Source organism: Crocodylus porosus, unplaced genomic scaffold, assembly GCF_001723895.1.
Source record: "Crocodylus porosus isolate Cpor-Errol unplaced genomic scaffold, CroPor_comp1, whole genome shotgun sequence".
NCBI lineage: Eukaryota > Metazoa > Chordata > Crocodylia > Crocodylidae > Crocodylus > Crocodylus porosus.
Window position 1 is genome coordinate 174,653 of NW_017728953.1, and position 21,034 is coordinate 195,686.

The 21,034-nt window shown below is 59.0% G+C and overlaps 1 protein-coding gene across 1 annotated transcript; it reads right to left on the reverse strand.

The window, feature by feature from the left end:
* Positions 1 to 1,417: 1,417 nt before the first annotated feature.
* Positions 1,418 to 17,039, reverse strand: ACVRL1 (activin A receptor like type 1). Its single transcript, XM_019556466.1, has 10 exons — positions 16,621 to 17,039; positions 12,169 to 12,240; positions 10,409 to 10,630; positions 10,015 to 10,223; positions 9,623 to 9,722; positions 9,172 to 9,318; positions 8,812 to 9,087; positions 7,545 to 7,742; positions 4,987 to 5,117; positions 1,418 to 4,414 (listed from the first exon to the last, which is right to left on the reverse strand). The coding sequence occupies exons 2-10, from the start codon at positions 12,218 to 12,220 to the stop codon at positions 4,280 to 4,282; spliced, it is 1,470 nt and encodes a 489-aa protein (XP_019412011.1). The 5' UTR covers positions 12,221 to 12,240; positions 16,621 to 17,039; the 3' UTR covers positions 1,418 to 4,279.
* Between the last annotated feature and the right edge of the window lie 3,995 nt (positions 17,040 to 21,034).

Here is a 21,034-nt window from a genome sequence, read left to right on the forward strand (position 1 = left end):
TCGTCAGGACTTTAATCCAAGGACAGGAAGCAGAAAGACTTCAGAATGGGAATGAGATGCAAACTCACCAGTGGCGTCTGCCTGGGTCTGTAGGCAGCCTGAAGCAATAGCTCTCAGGACAATAGGAGCAGCTCCCATGCTTCTCAATAGGGCTGTGCCAGGGTTGGGAGGCTGACAAATCCCAGGTGAGCTGTTTTGCTGAACCCAAAATGCATGAGCATTGAGCCTGGAGCATAATCTACACCTGAGCGGCGGTTCATCTTCCTGGGGCAAGAGGGAGCAGCCTGCCACGAGGGTGGAGTTGAGGCCAGATGGAGCAGCCCAGGACAGTGAGCTTCATCATGTTTCATAAGGTTACAGGAATGAGTAAATAACAAAGAGAAATTCCAGTAAGGGTCAACGGGCCGCGCGGGTTTTTATCAGAGGGTGGAGGGAAAAAAATCATGTCGACAAAATCTTCTGAGCAAGTTCCTCTTTCATCTTTCTTGGAGTGTTTTTGCCTTATTCGCTGCTGCTATCAGCAGGAAACTCCTGCGTGCTTGATGTGTATCTGCTGATACGGGGCTAGGCGACGCAGGCTAAAAGTGTCCATGGTATCCTGTTTAAACAATGTTGTTCCAGGGATTTCCAGTGGTCACAAACAGGAGCAGGGCTTTGTTGTCTGGCATCATGGCTTTTTTTGTTCTTTTTTGGTGTGAATTCCTAGAAACACGAATGCAAACAACTAACTGGGTTCCGCTAGCCTGACCCTGGGCTTCTCCAAGGGGGTTTTCATGCAGACATGAGAGCGGGAATAATCAATTAATTATCTCCTTTGCACTGAGCTAAGTCAGGTGTGACTCCGACCACGCTGGTGTGGAAGAATCAGGTCCAGCTGGAAACTGTAAGTGATGGCAGACAGGCCAGGAAATCTATATAAAAGCTATGGCCTTGGCCTTGAGCTAAGCTATAGCTGTGATCCTGTCTGGAGCTAGGCAGGCTTTAGTGTGTCCAGTGCTTGTGGGGGAGACAGTGGGAGTGACACCATGACGCAGTTCAGCTCTGCTACTGATGCATTGCAGGACCTGGGCACATCACCTGCCCACTCTGTGCCTCAGTATTTCCTTTTGTAAAACAGGGACAACTGGAGATCTGCAGTGCTAATGCTTTTCAGTACTAGATCTGGAGAGCCCCGAGTTAGACCCATCCCCATCCAGGGCGTGGCCGGGGGGATGCTCGATCACAGGAGGTGCCGGGGTTTCTCAAGACATCAAGCCAAAGGTGTTACAGCTCTCATGACCATCGATGGTAGGAGTCAGGACATCTATTCTGGCCAAAGCCCATCTTGGTAATTGCACTCTTGCTGCCCTAAAATCTTTCCACGCACATTCCTGGGGCCAGGCCTGGGGGACCCCGAAGGTGGAAAGAAAAGCAGGTGAACAGGTTGAAGTGAGGTTTATTGTGGGAGCTAGATGCAAATGAGAGCTGGGATGATAGTACACAGGAGCAATAAATAAAAATGGTTCGCGAGCTCTCGGCGGCAGGTTCCCTCCTGTCCCTGCTGCCTTGCTGAGCGTATGAGGCAGGGAAAAAATAGCTTTACACTTTATTCAATATATTAAATCTTAATATTTAAATAGCTATTGCCTAGGCCCAAAGCTGCCTTGCTGGACATCCTTGAAGTTGCAGAGGAGACCAAATGGATCCCACCGCGCTGCAGAGCCGCAGCCTGTGGGCCAACGTGGGGGTCAAATGGGAACTTCGGGACTGGCCCCTCGGTAGCTGAGAGACCTTCGTGAGGCCGAACTCCAGTGAAGGGAGGGCTGGGGGTGCCGTAGGCACTGTTTCTCAGCCTTGAAGACACTGCCAGCTGCCAGGCAAGTGCCACAGGGGGGTGACCTAGGAATGGGGTTTCAAGCCACTGTTCAATAAGGTCATTAAAGAGCCTGCCCTGTTTCGAGCCTGCGCATGGCCCTGCTCGCAGGGATGGACGAGCCGTGCGAGGTGCCCAGAAGAGAGGGGGAGGAGGTCTCAGGGGCCCTGGGCTGCTCCAACACCTTGCCAGGAGCCAGACCAAGAACTCAGACCTGCGCCCCTTTGAAAGCAGAGGCAGAATTCCCAGCTGGCTGCAGCAAGGAGCAGGATCAGGCCCTTCCCATGCAAACACCAGCCCCCCTCGCCCAAGGGCCTGGATGGGCAGGGGCACCCTCCCTCCGCGCGCTGGGAATCTCTCGGGGCCGGCCCGTCGCTGTGATCACAAACAGCCCCCGCAAAGCCATAATATTTTGCTCCGCTCATATCTTCCGTGATAGCTAAGCAGTAGCTGCTTGTTGGCTGCAATCCCTGACACGGAAACCTGCAGCTGTTCTGCTCTGTCCTCGCCCTCCAGTGACAGCGGCAGCGCAGCTGCGGGTTGAATTTGGGGTGCCCTCGGCCCTCGAGGGCATGGAGTACCCCTTGGCGCATGGCAGTGGGGCGGATCTTGGCGACAGCTGCGAGAGCATTGCTGGCCGATTGCCCCGGTGTCACTGGCACCTGTGCAAAGGGAGTGTGAGGCACCTTGTCAGGGTGCTCGTGCCGCACGGCCATCTTGCACGAGCACTGACACCTCCAAAGCAGGGGATGGTCAGCCCCTGCCCTGGTAACACACGGCCACCTGGGCTCTGGGAGACCGACTGGAGAGAGGCACTGGGTCTCTGCATCCAGCAGCCTCAGGAAGGAGCAGCAGACGGGTCTCATCTCTAGCTGCACGGTCTGGAAGCTCGCGCCCTTCGGGCCCCATTCAGGTGCTGGACATGGGAGCAGCTCAGGACTCTCCTTAGCAAATCTGCCAGGCACACGGCTAGGTAACTCCTGTCCTCAGGGAAGCCAATGACTCTGAAGTACCTGATGGTGCAGAGGCGGGAAGTAGCACAGCTGAATCGTAGAGACGGGAGGGTGGCCCAGACGTGACCTGGCACTGTCTTTTGCTGGAGAAATTGCAAAAATAATAATACAGGAAGCACTGTGTGTCGCACCCTTGCTGGGGACGTCCCGGGCGCTCCGTCGCTGTGAGAGCGCTGGGCTGGGATCATTGCTGGTGCCAGAATCACGGGAGAGGCTCGGGTTTGGGCCAAGCCTATGTACCTTCATGCTCGGCTGTGGCAGCGATGGGGCTCTGCCCTCCAGCCACGGGCAGTTGGGGCTTTTCTCCGGAGATTGGAGGTGGGTGGTCCCGTGGCAGAGAGGGAGCTGCTGGAGTCACTGCAGGACAAAGAAATTCCTCCCCCCAGGAGCTTGGGGCAGCCCAGCAAGGTGCTACTAGTACTGGACTGCCAGTGGCTGCAGGCATCACCTCTTTGCTGGTACAAAGAAGGGGAGGTAAAGGGGAGAGCCTCGGGTCTGACACAGATAAGGGGTTGGGTACGTGGCAAGCTCAGGACTCCACTGCAGCTGGCAGAGGGGGCCATGAATTACATGGCAGCCACAGTCAGACGGGCAGGCCCAGGGAGACTCAGGGGTGGTGAACGTGGACCTTCCCATGGGGTTTTGCACTGGAGGAGGGAGCAGGCTTTTTTTCCCCCAATGAGACACTAAATATGAGCATCCCCTGCAGCCCCGGCTACACCCCCTGCATGCAGACATCAGACAAGCACACGCATACGCACGCGCCGGTGGTCTCTGAGCTGCCGCCGGGCCGCCGGCTATTTCGAGCTCTCCCTTGTGCTATTCAGGCAGGCAGACACATGTGCACACGTGCATGCCTGCACACATGTGCACCCAGTTCCCTGGTGCTAAAACAAGACTCTTGCTTTCAGAGCGGTCCCGACAAGGATTTCCAAGGCGACTGCCCACTCCCGGCACGGGGCGGGGTGGGACGCAGGGGGAGGTCACACTCTCGACTGGTGCTAATGTTCCCGTCTGGCAGGCGAGACCGGCTGGCGTCAGATTACAGATCTGGGGGGTATTTTTATAAATGGGCCAGGAGAGCTTGGGGTTTTTTTTCGAGAATAAAAAAAGGCCCAACCCAGAGGACGCTGGAGAATCAATGCGAAATGCACGCCGGAGGCCACAGGCAGCTGCCGCGCAGCTCTCCTCTGCAGCAGGCTGAGATCATCCGGAGCGGGGGGTTGTAGCCAAAATCCACCCACCAGACCGGGGCTGGACTTAGAAGGAAAAACCAGTTTTTGCAGTCCCCTCAAGAGGAGGGGATCAGCCTATAGTCAGTGACCTTGAACCTCTGCGGCTTCCCTACTACACTGAAGCCTGAGAGATGGAGTCAGAAACCTGATCCCAGGGCTCCTGGGCCTGTGCCCTGCACTTAATAGTTTTGTTTGGGTTTTTCTAGGGAGCTGTTCAGCTTCTTCAGTGTCTTTTTAATCCTCAGGGCTGTAAGTCTGGCAGAGGGGTTCTGAAACCAGCACTCCTTCGTGATCTTCGCCAGGGCAGACAAAATCTAGATGGGGAAAAAAAAGAGCCAATGAATAACAGCAAGAAAACCCCATCACCAGCTGGAAACAAGGCAGACTTCTGTGGGCTATTCCTGCTTACACCAGGCACGGATTTGACCCCGGTATTAACCCACAACACTGCAGGAGAATGGAGAAGCCATTCACAAGCAGCCAGCCAGGACAAGCCAGTCGTGAAAAGGTTTTCATAGGCAGGCAGCTTCTCAAGCCTCTTTTTGTCCCATTTGCCACCTGGGGTTGGGACCCTCTCAGATACCCTGTAGGAAGCACAAGGTGCTGCCCGACGTCTTACACATCTTTCACGGACGTGAAAAAGGCAAGATTGTTCGATAAGAAACAAATGCACTTTGTTGTTTTCTTTTGTAAAACACACCGACGTATGAAAAAGGCCCCTTTTCTATATTTTGTCCAAGAATTTACCTCAGGGGTCAAGTTTCTGACTGTACAGAGCTGCTGCAAGGAAAGGAACAGGATGGACAGGAGCTCTGGTTGCAGCCGTGATCGCCCGAGGACCTTGCTGACGGGTAGGGGAAGGCCATGCCCGCTGCCCAGCACTCACCGGGTCCGAGTACAAGCGGTTCGGGATGCAGGGCGTCTGCTGGTCAACGCACACCACTTTCTTCATGTCCTCGAAGCTGGGGTCGCTCGGAACCACGTTGAAGAACGGAGGCCTGTACTCCTCCACGATGCCTGCGGGAGCGAAGGGGAGCCCGGTGAGAACAGGGTGTGCTTGTGGCTGCAGGCAGCACGCGCTGTGCTGGGGACATCAGCTCTCCGGCATCACGTGCTACAGCAACGTATACGCTTCCCGGTCTGTGCCGGGGTGTATGCATGGGCAGCCCTGGCCTCGACCGCCTGCCCCTGGACCACTGGCGTGCGTATTTGCAGCAGCCTTGTCTGCAGCAGGCATCATGCCCGCTGCCGGGACTCTTCTGGAGACGTGAGGTTCCCACTGCAGCTCCACTGCAGCTGCGCAGGTGGCAGACAGGAAACCACTGGAGCAAATGCAAGGTTCGCTGCTGACATCCCTGGATGGGCTTCATCTTTGCCCCATGGAGGCTGGTTGTGCATGGGCAGCAGCATGTGTCTGCCCACGGTCGCACACGCTTTTGGTAGCAACATGTATGGGCACGGAGGCCGTGAATGGGGCACTCCTATCATGATGGGCCTACCTATCGCAGCCAGTGCTCACCTGCCGCAGGCATGTGGCAGGGCCTGACACTTGTAGGCAGCATGACAGGGGTGCGACATGAGTGCATGCAGACGCTAGCGCTGGTCTGGGATGACTGTGACTCCAGACTCAGGCCGCTGTCACTCACCCACCCCTGCGTCCTGCAGGCACCGGGTGGGCAGGGGCTTGGGCAGATGCTTTGGAGGAAGAGGTGCGGCGCTGTGAGCCTGGGTGACATGGCTCCCTCGGGGTGGGAACTCCCCAGACTCTGCCCTCTGCTACCCGGCCGGATCCTGCTTGGTCCCGGGGGCCAGCTGCAGCCCAAGCGCCATCTCGTGGTGGCCTAGTGGCCCAGCAGCTGCCCCCGGCTGGAGCCCAGCAGCTGGCCGGGCCAAGCTGTGTGTAATGCCTCCATATGTCCTTGTGTCCAGATTTATCTCCGCGGGGCCACCAGAGCTCCTCCAGATTTCCGCCAGCCAGGGAGCTGCTCCTGGGTTACTGGCAGCACGGAAAGGTCACAAGCTACCTATGTTGCCTTTGCTAATTTGGAGTAAGTGTTTAATCTGAATGAACCCAGAGGTGTATCAAAGGGATTAGCTCAGTCAGACTCGAACTGGGGATGGGGGGGCTGCCACCTTGCCCCACTCTTTCAGTGTTCGATTCATGTTTTAGACTGGTGAAAGGAGAGAAGCTGACAGCCCTGGAGACTGGACACCTCTACATCGGCGCACGAGGCTGCCCCATGGCCAGACCCCTGATTCAGGGGTGATTCAGCCCCTCTGGGCTGTGGGGCTGCAGGCAGCGTGGGGGCAGAGACTTTCCTGCGGTGGGAGGCCTGCGCCGGCAGTCTCAGAGCCCCGAGCTGCCGGGGGGCAGGGGATCCTGCACACAGGTGGGCGAGGGGCCCCTGTTTCCACACCACTAGTGCATAAGAGCTGCTACTTCCCAGGCGCTTCTCCTTGTTCCTCTCCCTTGCAGCCTCCAGCATGGAGGGGCCAGGACGTTTGGGTTCAGAGACCATGCCCCCCTCTCCCATGCTCACTAGCGACTGATTGCCCTTTCCTCCAAGCCCATGTCCGGTGCGTTGGTGAACCCAGCTGAGCTCTCAGTTTCCACTGTGTCTGGTGGCACCGAGTCCTGCAGGCTGCTCTCGGAGAGGGGCAGCAGGACAGGAAGGTGAACTCTGCCCCATCCCCAAGCCCCGCACCGGGGAAGGAGTCCGGATCGGGGTGTCTGACACCCCCGTACAACTCCTGTCCCTTTCTCCTGCCCAGAACACCAGCTCTGCCCCCCCGCCAAGCAGCTGCCTCTGCCCCAGGCCAGGCCTGAGCAAACCCATGCCAGGCAGCAGGGGCAAGGCGCTGGGCTCACCCGCCGACATCTGAGAGCAGCCGGAAGTCCCCCGGCTGTGGCCGGCTTCCAGGCAGCTCTTGGATGCTGCTTGTTTTCTAATCAGCGCCGAACAAACAAAGAGCTGATTGAGTCTAATGGGCCCTTTAATCAGGGAGCCGGGCGCTGACACTAGATTACAGTGTTTATAATTTACAGCTAATCTTCTGGGCAAAAAAAAACAACCCAAAAAACAACAACCCCAGAGCAGCCGAAACCCTTCACATGAGCCATGCTGTCGCGCGGCGATGTGTGCAGGGAGCACGGGACAGCCAGGAACGGCCTCGCTCTGCCGGCTGCCCACGCGGGCTCCTAAAGCTCAGCTGTGCGAGGCTGCCCATTCAGCTAGATCAGCCTCAGTCCCAGGTTTCTCTCTATCCAGGCAACTCTGCACTAATGCCCTCGTTCCCCAGTTGTGGGCCAGGGCTGCCACAGGACAAAGACAGGGTCTGCACCCCAAGGAACGTCCAGGTGAGCGTGCACTAGTGTATATTTAGCATCCGCTTCATACTCACAACCGCCCCACATGCTGGCAGGCAGGCCCGCGGGGCCCTTACCGTTCACAGCCGTCCTGCGGGTGATCTCCCACAGCACCAGGCCGTACGCCCAGATATCCGTCTGCTTGTAGGACTCAAAGCAATCTGTACGGATCTGCTCATTCAGCACCTCCGGCGCCATGTAGCGCTTGGTGCCCACGCGAGGGTTGTTCCCGATGTCCAGGTAGTCGCTGCCCTGAGAGTGCATGACTGCCAGGCCTGGAAGGAAGGAACGCAGAGCAGGCTGAGCAGGGGTCCCACATGACAGCCGATGGGCTCAGTGTTTCCCTGAGCAGCAGGACAAGCAGAGATGAGCTCCCCTCTCCTTGGGTCAACCCCTCCCTAAGCACCGCCACTGACTGGATCAGACCCTAGGTCCAGCTAGCCTAGCCTTCTGTGTCACGTAGAAGCAGAGAGCGGGGGCTGAGAGTGGCCTTGGTCTGGCCAAGGCTTTTTCTACTCTTCCTCTGGAACGGGCTCCCAAGGGAGGTGGTGCTCTCCCCTACCCTGGGGGTATTCAAGAGAAGGCTGGATGTGTATCTAGCTGGGGTAATGTAGGCCCAGCACTCTTTCCTGCTTATGCAGGGGGTCAGACTCGATGATCTATTGAGGTCCCTTCCGACCCTAGCATCTATGAATCTATGAATCTATGAATCTTGCAGCCTCCGGCATTTAAGGTCCAGAGAGCTCTGATACAGAGGCCGTGGCCCTCACTCCCGTGCTCAATAGCAACTGATGCCCCTTTCCTCCAAGCACGTGTTCAACCCCTTGGTGAACCTGCCTCAGCTTCCACCGCGTCTGATGGCCATGAGCCCCACGCTTGACTGACACACTGGGGGAAAAGAATTGCCTGGTGTTAGTTTTAAACTTACTACCTGTTGGTTTCATTTTGTGACCCCTCGTTCTTGTATCAGGAGAGAGTCAATAATAAATCCTTTCTCTTCACCACTAAGTTACTTTCTCCTCGCCACTGAGTACTCTGGAATCCCTTGTCATGTCCCCCTTCAAGCATCTCTTTTCTAAACTGAATAGACCTGGGCCCATTAGTCTCTCCTCACTGAGAAGGCTCTCCATACCACTAACCATACTTGATGCCCTTCTCTGGACCTTCTCTAATTCTTCTAGATCCTTTTTGTGGTGCAGGGACCAGAACTGGGCACAGTATTCAAGGTGAGGATGCACCGTGGTTTATAAAGGGGCATCGTGATACTTTCAGCTGCATTAATAGTTCCTGTCTTTATAATCCCTAGCAGTTGGTTTGCTTTTTTGAGAGCTGCTGAGACCTCACCCAGGTCAGCGATGCAGCACTGCCTGTTGTTCTTCACCAGGATATTCCTGCTCTTCAGGTCTCGGTGGGCAATGGCCGGTTTCCCCTGCGTCCCAAAGATCTCCACGTGCAGGTGGACCAGGCCACAGGCGATGGAGGAGGCCAGGCGCAGGCAGGTCTCGGTGTCCAGAGCCGTCCTCTGCAGGTAGTCGTAGAGCGAGCCGTTCTCGTGGTAGTGCGTGATGAGCCACAGCTGGGTGCTGGAGTTCCTCGAGGTCATGTCGGAGGCGATGAAGCCTGGAGGGGGAAGCAGCGGGGACCGTGGAGCCGGTGCTTGGGGCCTGGTCCAGCCCCCGCCAGCGCCGCGCTGCAGCTACTTACCCAGGATGTTGTCGTGCCGAAGCAGCACCGTGTTGTAGATCTCCGTCTCACGGAACCACGACTGCTCGTCCCGGGAGGAGAAGATCTTCACAGCCACGTTCTCCCCGTGCCACAAGCCTCGCCACACCTCCCCGTAGCGCCCCTTTCCTGCCAAGGCCGTCACACAGCATCACACACCCTGCCCTGGCGAGGGGGCTGTCACCCTCTCTACCCCTCCTGGGAGACAGGCCCAGGCTCAGCACCCAGTGCCCTGCGTGGATCAGACCCAGTGTCTCGGTTGTTAACAGAGATGCGTCCCAAATGCCCCCATCCACAGTCCCATCTCCAGAAGCTGAAGGAAGGAGAGTCTGAAGCATGGACCTGGCGATGGCCAAGCTGGGGAAATCCTCCCCTCTCCCCCTGTGCTCCTAATGACCAGCCTGGCACCTGCCCACCAGACCGGCTTCCTCACCTACGCACTCCACCAGCGTGATCTGCCGCGCCACGGTCCTTTGGACGAGGAAGGGCAAGCCGGAGCCACTGCCAGTGGTGCAGTCGTCGCTCAGCAGGTCCTGGGGGGACAGGGCAGGGGAAGCCAGTGAGAGCGGTGACAAGGGGCCCTGGGCAGGATGCTGCGGGCGACATGGCCCTGGGGCGGACAGGGGCGCACAGGCCGTGCTGATGGTGCCTGAGGGGAGTTGCATGCGGGATTACCCCAATGCACATGAGGGAGGTGCAGCAGGGGGCTGAGGTCCAAAGAGGTGAAGGGCACTGAGGTTCGGAGACCCACTTGCCAGAGCCCAGGGGACCGTCCGTGTCCATGTCCGTGTCCGTGTGCAGCAGAGAGGTGTAAAGCCTACTCACCTCTAAGGTGCTGTCCCCAACCGTGGACCCCTTCAGCACAAGGTCCAAATCCCCCAGGTTGTTGTGGGTGAACTGTTGCCTCTTCCGGCAGTGCTGCATCATCTTCCAGGAGAAGAGTGCGAGGAGCACCCCCAGAACAAGGAGGGCCAGCAGGGGCACGAAGATCATCAGGAGCAGGTTCTTCAGAGAAGCGTCCTCTCGGGGCACCTCTGGGAGGCAAACGATGCCCTGAGAGGAAGCCAGCGGCAGGGGCAGGGTGGACGCCCACTCTCCCCCAGCCCTCCTGCTTGGTGAGCAAAGCAGACCCGGGGAGGTGACGGACCACAGCCGCGAGCTGGGAAAACAGCCCCTGGGTGTGCGGCTGCTTGAGCAGACCGCCTGGGCATGGGGGTACCTTTCAGCTGGACGTCCATGTTCTCGTTGCACATGCTGGTGGAGCAGCACTTCATCGCGTACTGCTCCATGGCGGCGGTCTGGCACTGCTCCTGGATGTTGGAGCTGATGCAGCCCTTCTTGAGAACGGCCTCGTCCTCCAGGCTCCTGCTCGCGAAGCACTTCCTCCCCACGCAGGTGGCGTTCTCGCATTGCGACATGTTGCAGATGCACCTCAGCCCCTCTGCATGACACAGCCAGAGGCCGGTGGAGCTTAGACCTGCTAGGCCCATGCTGCTGGGGAGCAGGGCATCCTCCATCCCCCGCCCGCCAGCCCCAGCGGCCCAGGACACGACTTGTCAGCTCCGGGGCACAAAAAGCAGCTTCTTGCAACTGACAGTCCCAGATCATGCAGATTTGGCCGGTCCCATTTGTGCCGTGGGGACCAGATTTTCACAGAGGCTTAACACACAGCGTGCTGGGAGCTGTCAGGAACCTGGACCTAGTCCTAGGGGCTGAGCCCTCACCCTTGAAAATGACCCTGGTGCTGGGGCATTGCATAGGTTTTAGCAGCCCATTGCATGGGCAGTGCCCCCAGGCCAGCGGGCTTTGTTCATCCTACCAAGATTTCCCTGGCGTAATTCAGGGTTGTGACACTGGGGCCCAGCTCCCCACTCGCTCCCCCGGAAAGGCAGAGGGAGGAGGTGGTCTCTGGGAATTAAACTCTCAGAGTCTGAGCCCAGCACACTATCGATAAGAGTGCTGCTCTGGCCAGTGCTGGGCTGGCCTCGGGGAAGAAGCCTGCTCAGAGGAGTCCCTTGGCTGCCCTTGCTGAGCTTTGCTCCAAGAACTAGCTCGGAGAGGGCAGCAAAGTCCAAAGCTTTTGTTCCCAGCGGCTGAAGCATCTTCAAGACCAGATGAGAAAGGCGGTACTGGGGCCACAAGCTGGGCAGCCTGGGGAAGAACCTCCCTGGAGCCCAAAGCCAGGCCACAACAGAGACTCTCTCTTCCCAGGACCTGCCTGTCAGCCCTGGTCCTCCGTCTTCCTCCGCATTCACCACCAGTGGCCAAAAATGCGCAGCTAGACAGCAGCCAGGGAGGGGCCCGGTTTCCCCCGTGAGTTTAGCCCACAGGCCTGGGTTTGATAATGGCCCCAGCCTACCCGCCTACGCCTGCACAGCTCGGCTCCCACGTCTGAACTATGCGGCCCCTGGACGCTAAAGGATCCTAGAGCAGCAGGTCCAGCTCGAGGGCAGCCAGACAAGTCTCTGTGGGGTCCTGAGCCAGGGTGGAAATGGGTGCTCTTTGGGCTAGCAGAAATGGGGGGGGATACCGTGGGCGGCCAGCTAGCGGGTCAGAAGAGCAATTCCCCCCATCTCCTGGGAAAGCCCTGTATTCCTGAGCATGCATACCACCCATCTCTTGTTGGCATCTCCTTCCCCCAGCATGCCAACGCACTTCATGCACCTCCTGCCCGGGGAGGCGGGTCAGCCTGGTTCTGCTTATTTAACACAAAAAGCCAAAGACTTGGCCAGAGTCCCATGGCTGGCCACGGGCAGAGTCAGGAGCAGCACCCAGGCATTCCCTCTTCCCACCACTGTCCAGCGTTGCCTGCCAGAGCAGACATGCGGGGAGTCTGAATGAGATGGAGAAGAGTTACATAAATAGCACCCCCAGATAGAGAGCAGTGTATTTCAACCTCCTGCTGCATGCTATCGAGAGCACCAGCCCCTGCAGGGTGCTGCCCGCGTGCTAGCCAGGCTGGACTGTTTTGCTGCTTACCGGCTGGAAAGCTCCACAGGAGGGTCAGTGCACCCAGAAGGATGGCCCCCATGGCTCCCCGCAGCCTTCTCCCTGCAGCACAGAGAACCGGGCAATAAGATCCGATGTTTCTGTTGAGCATCCCAGGCAGCTTTGCACGTTCACTGTACCGGGGTCTCTCCGAGGCGCAGCTGCTTCTGGGGTAGAGCGCGGCTGCTGCTTGACAGCGGCCCAGCCACGCTGCACAATGGTTTTGGAGAGGAAGTGAAGGGCTGTGTATCCAACTGAAATTTTAGGGTGGGAGAGAGGGGGAAATGTAGCTAGGTAGGGTGGAATTTGGAAAGCGGAATTTGGCCTGGACGTGGCGGTTACCACCCCTTCCTGAGAACAATTCCACGCGTTCTTTAATATGCACGTGTCTACTTGAGCTCCCTCCCAGCTAAATAAAGCACACAAAAGATGATGGTTTTCTTCACTGTACAAATCACTCCTGCACCAACCACGACTGATGATAGGAGCCCCTTTCGGAGGAGCAACCAACACTTTTGCAGTGGACGGCAACAGGGTGGCATGCCTTCCAATCTCTTGGAAACTGCCTGGTGCTGCTCGCTGGCTTCCCTGCGGCAGAGGCTACTGGCCCTGTCCAGGTCAGCAGTGTGCGTGTAGCTGGTTTGGCCATAGTGGCGCACGTTGATTTGGGGCCCACTGGCATCTCCGCGGTGCTTTCACGTTGTCGTAGTTGCCTGTGGCTATAACAGCCTGTGCTACTGCACTGTCTGCACCGAGATGCATCTGCCTCTGGGGTGGAGCCCAGCAGCCAGCTGGCACCAGGGGCATGGCATGGTCCCGAGGCAGTGCAATGAGCCGAACTCCAAAGGGAAGGGATCCAAAAGGCCGCTCTTCACCTGGGCCCTGGTGCTCTCTGTGCACCGCGTGGCTCCGTGGCACTGCTCCATCCCTCCGTGCCGCAGGCCAGCTGTTCCTAACCGAGACGCGCGGACCGGGTCCCCTGGAGGGCTTTGTATCTGGCTTATCAACCATACAAACGCATTCGCTGCTGGCAGCCAAAAATGTCCCAGCTGCTGCTATGGAGGGGGAGGGCTTGCTTCCCCTTGAATTCTTCCTTGTGGAAAGGAAATGCTTGCCAAGGTAAACCAGAGGGAGACGTGACCTCGCCCCGGTGCCCTCAGCCTTTCTCCCTCTCCTAGACGCCTCCTTTGCTCTCGGCCCCCTTTCCAAAGGGCCCAGGAGCCTGGGGCCCTCCGCCCCCGGCCCCCTTCACTCAGGTCGTCTTTGGCTTCTAACATAAACAGGCCAACGTCTCCGTTTCCTGCAATTCAAGGCGCCCTGCCCATTGCCTGGCCGCTGCAGCCAGAACAGGAATCAAGATTGTTTAGATTCTGGCCTTGATGGGAAAGCGGAGTCACGCAAGCACACACAACCCTGCGCCGTGCCTGTCCCAGGCAGAAGCCCCTGCGGCCCCAGGCCCAGGGCAGCCTCAAATGGAACCGCTCCTCCCCAAAATACCTCACTTTGCTGTTGCCAACAGGAAAAATATGGACTCGATGCCACGGGGATGCAGGGGGGAAAGCAGACTCTGGCATGGTGGGGTGAGGAGGTGCCAGGGGGTTGGCAGGAAAGCATCCCCGGGGTGGGGGGGGGTTGCCACTGTGCCGTAAGCAGAGGTGAGAGCACAGCTGGCTCTCTCAGCCCTGCCCCCAGCCCTTTGGGACCAGGAGCCTCTCTCTCCTTCTCTCCTTTCCTCCACTTCTTCCCCCTGTCCCGTTCCCCCCCTCACCCTCCTGGCGGCTCCCAGGATCTTTCGGCCCCCCAGCCTGCATGTTGTAACTGCTCGAGGGCCCCGAGGCCTGTCGCGAGCAGCTCCGTGACCCCGCTGTTTCACAACCTGGCTGCGTCCTCTGGTTTTTATCAGCCAGAGATGCTGCCTGCAGCGGTCAGAGGCGGCCTGGGAAAAGCTGAGGATTTACTCTCTTCTGGGGCTCCAGAAATGGAGGCTTTCACTTCCCGTGCAGGAGGGATCCTCCTTTTGCATGGAGTCAGTATCTCCAATACCCCACACCTCACAGCCTCTTTCCCTGCTGGCTCCAGCATCTCCTGTATTTCTAGGGGCAGATAAACAGGCTGCCAATGATCTGCACTGCTCGCCCCAGACACCTAAGGATCATAAGCCAGGCTCCAAAATAGCGTGAGACAGGTTGGAGAAGTGTGTGCATTTAAAAGCAGATGGATGTTCTCTTCCTTCTGCGCTCTTGGCTCACGCCGTCCAGCTTTTCTCTGCAGTTGCATGGGCTAGAAAGACCCCTGGAAGCAGGGGGAATGGAAACCACCTTCAGGAAGAACCAGTTAAACCTCTTTTATGCGGTGATAGCAGGGAAGAAGAGAAGCCACCATCCAAGGCACTGCTCTGCATGGGGAGGTCTGAGCAAGAGCGCTTCCCCCGGGGGAGTCGGAGGGATTTCCCTGGGAGTAATGGCAGGGACCATCTGCGGCGCAGATGCCGTCGTGACCCCGCAGAGGAGCAGGGGGATGGGGCTCCTTTGGGCACAGGGCTGGCTGGAAAAGCAGGCTGGGACGCTCCCGTGCAGGGACCTGCCCCACTGCTGCCCTGTCCCGCCCCGTCCCGTTTTGGACAAACACACAGGGCGGCATGAAAGAGCACGCGACTCCTGCCATCAGCTTCTCCTTCATGGAAACTGCCCCGCCAAGCCTCATGCACTGACGGCCTGGGCCAAAAGGGGTGGCATCTCCTTGTCTGGGGCTCCTTGAACCTTGAATAAATAAATAAAGGGACCAGCTTCTCCAGTTCTCCCCAACTGGTCGAGCTCCTTTGAAGTCAAGGCAGCTCTGCTGGTTTGCAGGGCTGAGAATCTGGGTGAAGATAATCGGAGATAAGGTTTCCAGAGCAACCTTAATTCCATCTCTTCCACCCATGTGCTGCAGCTATTATTTATAGTGCAACAGTGTGCTAAGCATGTAGGTGTTATGTTAAGGTGCCCTGTATAATCACATAATAAGGCAGAGCAATGCAGCGCTCTCCATGGAAGATGCTTATATGAGGCACACGGATGAACTGTGCTCACCCCCTGCCCTGGGCAGGAGAGGGATGTTCACCTCCCCTCCTCCCCCTGCCACTCTCTGGGTCACAAGCCCAGCACTTCCTCTGCCATTTGCGGTTCTGGCTACTTCTGTGTTTCTGGAGCCAGGATGCAGCTCCCGTGACCCAGTTCCCTATTATTTTTCTCATGGAGTCAGTGGCCATGAAACCCCCCCGAGCAACCCTGGCCGCGTGGGCATGCATGGTGGCGCCCTGCGGTTGTTGCAGGGGGAAGAGATGGCTGACCCGAGGCGTTTCCGCGCTGTGGCTCCGGGGTTGTTTCCGGGGGTGCTGAGTGGCCCCAGTCCTGCTCAGGCCCTCCACAATCAGATCCCAGGTTCTATGGACTAGATCAAAAGTCCTCCCAGATCCCTAGGGGCTTTTTTGTGGACCACAGTGGGCGCTGGAGCTGCATTAGGGGACCCCATGAAGCAGAGGCATCATCTTCCTCTGGATGTTCCCGCCCTGCAAGGGTCCCGTCCCGGGCAGGAGACAACTCACCGCCTGGGGTCAGGGCCCGATCCGATCAGGCTGGACTTCTGTTCCTAACCCGAGCCTCCGACGGCTGCATATTGCACCCTGTGAGGACCTTTCTGGGAGGGCTGGGAGGGGACCAGCAGGGCAGAGCTGTGCGCTCCCGGGCTCTGTGCCCCCCTGCAAGATGGGCACGCTCAGAAAGGAGGGTGAAGAGGTTTGCCAGCTAAAGAACAGGGCCAGCGGCCTCTTCCCACCCATTGCCTTGTTTTCAGTCTCTCTGGGAAATGCTGATTTTCTCTGAGCCTGGAGGAGGGCAGGGAGACTTCAAGCCAGCTCCTGGATGGGGCTTGGCACCCTGCAAGCTCTTTGCAAACAGAAACAAATGGCTTCTCGAGAGCCGCCTCCGTGGCGTCTCCAAGCTCCTGTGCTCACAGCTGCCCCTGCTCTGCGACCAGAGGGCCAGGACTGAGCCATGTACCCCAACCCCGGGGGCCCCAGGACTGGGCAACGTCTCTGGATCCCATCCTGCCCCCCTCTGCCCTGTAGCAGGATCTGCAGCTGCCACAAAGGCTTTTGTCCCACGCTGACGCAGGCTGTGGAGTCACTCGGAAAGGCACAAGGAGCTTCAGGCTTTTCTGTCCCACACCAACGTCATGCCATACCGTGCCATGCCATGCCACGCCACGCCACGCCACGCCATGCTATGCCATATGAATTTCTATGTCCTTCATCATTTTCCCCTTTCCCAGACTTCACCCAGTTCAGGTCCATCATTCCCTACCTTCTTCCTGCAGGTTTTCACAACATCCCCACAACATTCGCTCCCCCCCCGGCCTGCCAGCAGCATAGCTGATATCTAATGTTGTTAGATATAATCGCACCTCCTTAATGAGGGAGCAGGGGCCGAGTCTGAGCTGTGCTGCACCAGTGCAAACCCGGAGACGTCCCGTTGACTTTTCTGGAGCGAGGACCAGAGCTCGGCCCCAGCGGCCAGAAGCAATTCCAGCTCTGCTGGCGGCTGCTGGGAGCTGAGGACGGTGGTATGCACACGTCACGCACGAGCCGGCCCAGGGGATCTCCTGCGGTTCTTCCCTTGGGGGGGATGTGAGGGCACCCCGGTAATGAAAGCCCTAGAGGATGCCATGAAACAGCGTGTGACCCTGGAAGGGATGGAGGCTGTGGGGAGCAAATGCAGGCCTGGTCCTCACTGGTGGACACCGGGGAGCTTGAGGGAAGCCAATCCTGATCTGGCCCATCTGGGTCTGAGCTTTCTCTCTGGGGCAGCAGCCTTGCACCCGCCTCCAAACCCAGCGTGCAGCGCATTCACACTCACCTGCAGGATGAGGTGCACCCCCCTCTCCTGGATGGCACTGTCTGGGGCAGGGGTGCTGCAGGGACCCCCGGCTCTGCGGCCGATGGGGCTGGTGACTCTTCCCAGCCGTGAGCCTCCGTCGGTAGCAGGGCCCGGGACATTCGCTGGGCTCACCCCGGGCCGCTCTCCCCTGCGCTACGAGCGCCGACCTGAAGCAGCGTCATGGGGCAGCTCCCTTCCTCCTTGCCCCCTCCTGACGTTGCAGACGGGAAGCGGGCAGGGCAGGGCAGCAGGCTGGCTTTGGTGTCCCGCCAGCCCCAGCTGGGGAGTGGGGTGGTGCGCCTGGACTGCCTTTCCCAGCCCCAGGGGGTCCAGCCTCTGTCCCCGTGTCCAAGCGCGGCCGCTTGGCAAGCTCTCCAAGCCCTGGATGTGGGAGAAGTCAAAAAATGTTTCTTATTACTGCCTCTTCCTGCCTGGCTTGTCTCCACCACTCCCAGCTAATAAAGCATTTCCTATTGCTGAGTACAGATCCCGTCCAGGCTGCCTTCCTCCCGCACACACCGGGCCCCAGCTCCATCCTGACTATGCCCCGGCCTCCTGGGCCTCCCTCCCTGTCCTGCCATAGGCTTGGCGTGGAGGGGGGGATTTCCCTTGCTTCATTTTCAGACCCAAACCAGCCACTTGGACAAAGGCAAGCACGTCCAGTCTCCTTAAGGGGCCTTGGGGGGCCCAGGGGACAAACTGCCCTCCCCTCTTGCAGCCGTGCTGGCTCCTAGGCTTGAAGCACTGAGGGGCCCCATGCTGCGGGGGGTTGATGCAGAGCCACTCTCCCAGGGCCCCGGGGTGCAGTGGGATGTGCTGAGCTTCAGCAGTGGGGCAGAGGCTCTACAGTGCCCTGGCATGGCCTTGCTCCTGCGCCGTGGACTGCAAGGGTCCTACGTGGGTGCCAGGAGGGCTGGGAAGGTCCGTCACACTCAGTGCCCCTCGCCAGCCCCAGCACCACCTTTGCCGGAGTCTGGGTGTTAAACCCAGCGTCCTCCCGGAGGAAGGCAGCTCCCCCGCCTCCCCCCAGATGTGCCATGGGCTTTGCGGCACAGCTGCGGCTTGGGAACAGCGGACGGGGGCCACCACTTCTCCTTTCCACGCTTGAGTCACGATTGTGGGTCAATCAGTGCCTTCCCCACCTCGGCCTCCCGCTCCTCTCCCTTGCTCACACTCGAGCCCCGGTCCTGGCTTCAGCCATGCCAGCTGCGCCTCCCTGGCCCTTAGCCCCCGCCAGCAGGGTAAAGAGGGCGGCAACAGCAAAGTGGGCATCATGCTGTGCCGGGGAGTGAAGTCACTAGGACGAGCCCCACGTGCCCACTAAGTCCCGCTTCGAAGAGCAGCCCTGCACCCCGACGCTGCCTGGACCCTCCCCGTGCAGCGCGAGGTGCAGCCTCAAGCCCTGCACCCCTCTTCGTGACGCATTACCCCTCAGCCATCCCCAGGGCTGGGAAGGGAAGCCAGGAGTCTGCCCCCACCCCTCGTCTGCCGTAGCCACTGCCCAGCCCTCCCAAGTAGAGCAGGGAACAGAGCTCGGGGGTCTGGACTCTCCCACGGGTAAATGCCCCTCCTAACCGGAGCCCGGGCACATCACGGCCGGCCCCCACGTCTCTCTCTTGCGGATTGCTGCGGACTTGGACTTAAAAAGCAAACAGAGCAAGAAGCAAACAACAGGAAGCGCCACCAATGGCTCCACGCAAGCCTTGCCTGTGAAAGATGCTTGTATAGTTTAGCGACCGGGAGATTTCCGGCCAACGGCAGGTTCAAGGGTGGGGCGCCCGGGAGTAGGAATGTCATGGCTCCGTGGGATGGGAAACGGGCAGCTTCAATCTGATTAGGAGAGGACCGGCTGCCACGCCGCCAGGGGAGGAAGTCTGCGCCCGCCCTTGCAGACACGTTATCGCTCTCCCCATCTCTGCTCCAGCCCTGACATGGCAACTGTCTGAGGCCGGGCCACCCTCCCATGGCCATTCCTGGACAGCTCACGTGTCACAGCAGCCTGTGCAAGGGACCGGGCATATGGCCTTGGCTTAGGGCCGTGGTTTTCAACCTCGTTAGACTCAAGGCCCCGTCAGCAAACGCCAGGCCCGAGCTTGCACTCGTGTTTAGGCTACAGACAAGGAACAAAGCCACTCTTTTGCTGCAAAGACCTAGAAAGGCCCCAACAGGACTGAAGGGTTTGAGCGCTTGGGATTCCTCTGGGCACCCTTGAAAGGATCTCATAGCACCCAACAGGCCATGAGGCCCCAGTTGAGAATCACTGGCTTAGGGGCGCAGAGGTGACCAAAAGGGTTTGCCCGGCTACTGCAGCAGGCTTGGGGCCAGCGGGCCTGAAGGGAGCAGGGTGGAAAGGCTGCGACTGCCCAAACGTTGCATCGCAGCAGGCCAGTCTCTCTACCCAGAGCCAGGAGCTCCTTCCTCCCCAGCCACATGCTGCAGCTGACCCTCCTCCCACACACGCGGGCAGAGCAGAGAGGATGTCGGCTCTTCTGTTCGTCCCACTGCTCTATTTTTTAACAAGGATGGGCTGGGGGCGGGGATTTCCCTGTTCTTGATTGGAGGGCTATGCAGAAACAAGACTTTTCCCAAGAAGTCCCGAGGCTGGAGGAGTCTGCAGACTTTTTTTTTGGAAATTTTGTTGTGTACCAGGTCAAGTGAGTTCCAAATCCTTGGAATCATTCAAAAGTCTCATGTGGCCCTGCCATCGGGAAGTATCCTCCACCACACTGCAGGCTTGCAGGGACTATGGCCAGCCGCAGGCAGGCAGGAGTGATTGCAGGCTGCCTGGGAGCCCTGGGTCAGCTGCAGAGGATGATCAGCTGGCCACAGGAAGGCTCCTGGGGAGAGGAGCTGGAGGTGGAGGCTGAAAGAAGGGCAGGGGGTTTGTCTAGTCTGAGAGGTGCCCAGGGCATCTCTCAGACACCCCATTGTGAGTCCTCATGACCTCCACTGGACTACGGGGGACACCGAGACGCAGAAGGGGGCTGCTTATTTCACTGGCAGCAGAACAAGTCCTCGCTTTCAACCTGTTACTTTCAATCCCTTGCGATTACATTCGGGGGTGCAACCCGAACCCCGGGGTTTGGCCCGTGGGGTCCCTGCTCAGACCTGTGAGTAGCCAGGCTGGGCCCAGCAGCAAAGTCCAGGCACCGCCACCCTGCCGAGGCGGACCTCAGGAGATGCCAACCGCCGCTGTGGGCTGCAAAAATGCCACGGGGAAAGCACAGGGCCTCTGCAGCAGCCTCCCTAGGACAGGGACATTGGTCTTCATCCAGAAACGGCCCCTCCCTCGTACTTAGCGGTAGAAGAGACTCTCCCCTGACTGCTGGAGAGACCGTGAGGCTTGAAAGAAGTTGGGGGCAGCTAGAATTGGAGCAAAACGGATCCCCCAGCCCCCAAGCAGCCTGTTCCCGCCGGCGCCTTCCTCCCCCGCCCCCACTGCTGGAACGCGCCTGGCACTGCATGTGCGGCGCGCCGGCTCCCCTCCTCCATGTGCTGCCCGCCCCCAGTTCAGATGTGTGCCAAGCCGGCGAGCTGGTACTGGCAGCAAGCCATGTGTGGAGGGGACGAGAAGTGGTGGGCTGGCCGGGGGCATGCAGAAGCACCTTCCCCTGGGCACCCCGTGCCCTGCACAAAGCCCCAGACACCCCTGCGAAGTGGCCACGGGCATCCTCAGGTCAGCAGGCTCCTGAATTCGGCTGCCCCTCCCTGCAGCGCCAGACCAGGCTGAGTCCCCCACCGAGCGCCAGCCCCCTCCCTGTGCCCGGATGCTGGCCTGGCCTCACTGGCTCCAAGCCGAGCCAGGCACTGCGACCAGGGACCTGCAAAGCGTCCATGCAGGCAGCAGTGGGCCTGGGGGGCAGTGCTCCCCATGACAGGAGCCAGCAGTGACAGCAGTTAGTGCCTGCCTCTAAAGCACAGGGAGCAAACTGTGGGTGGGC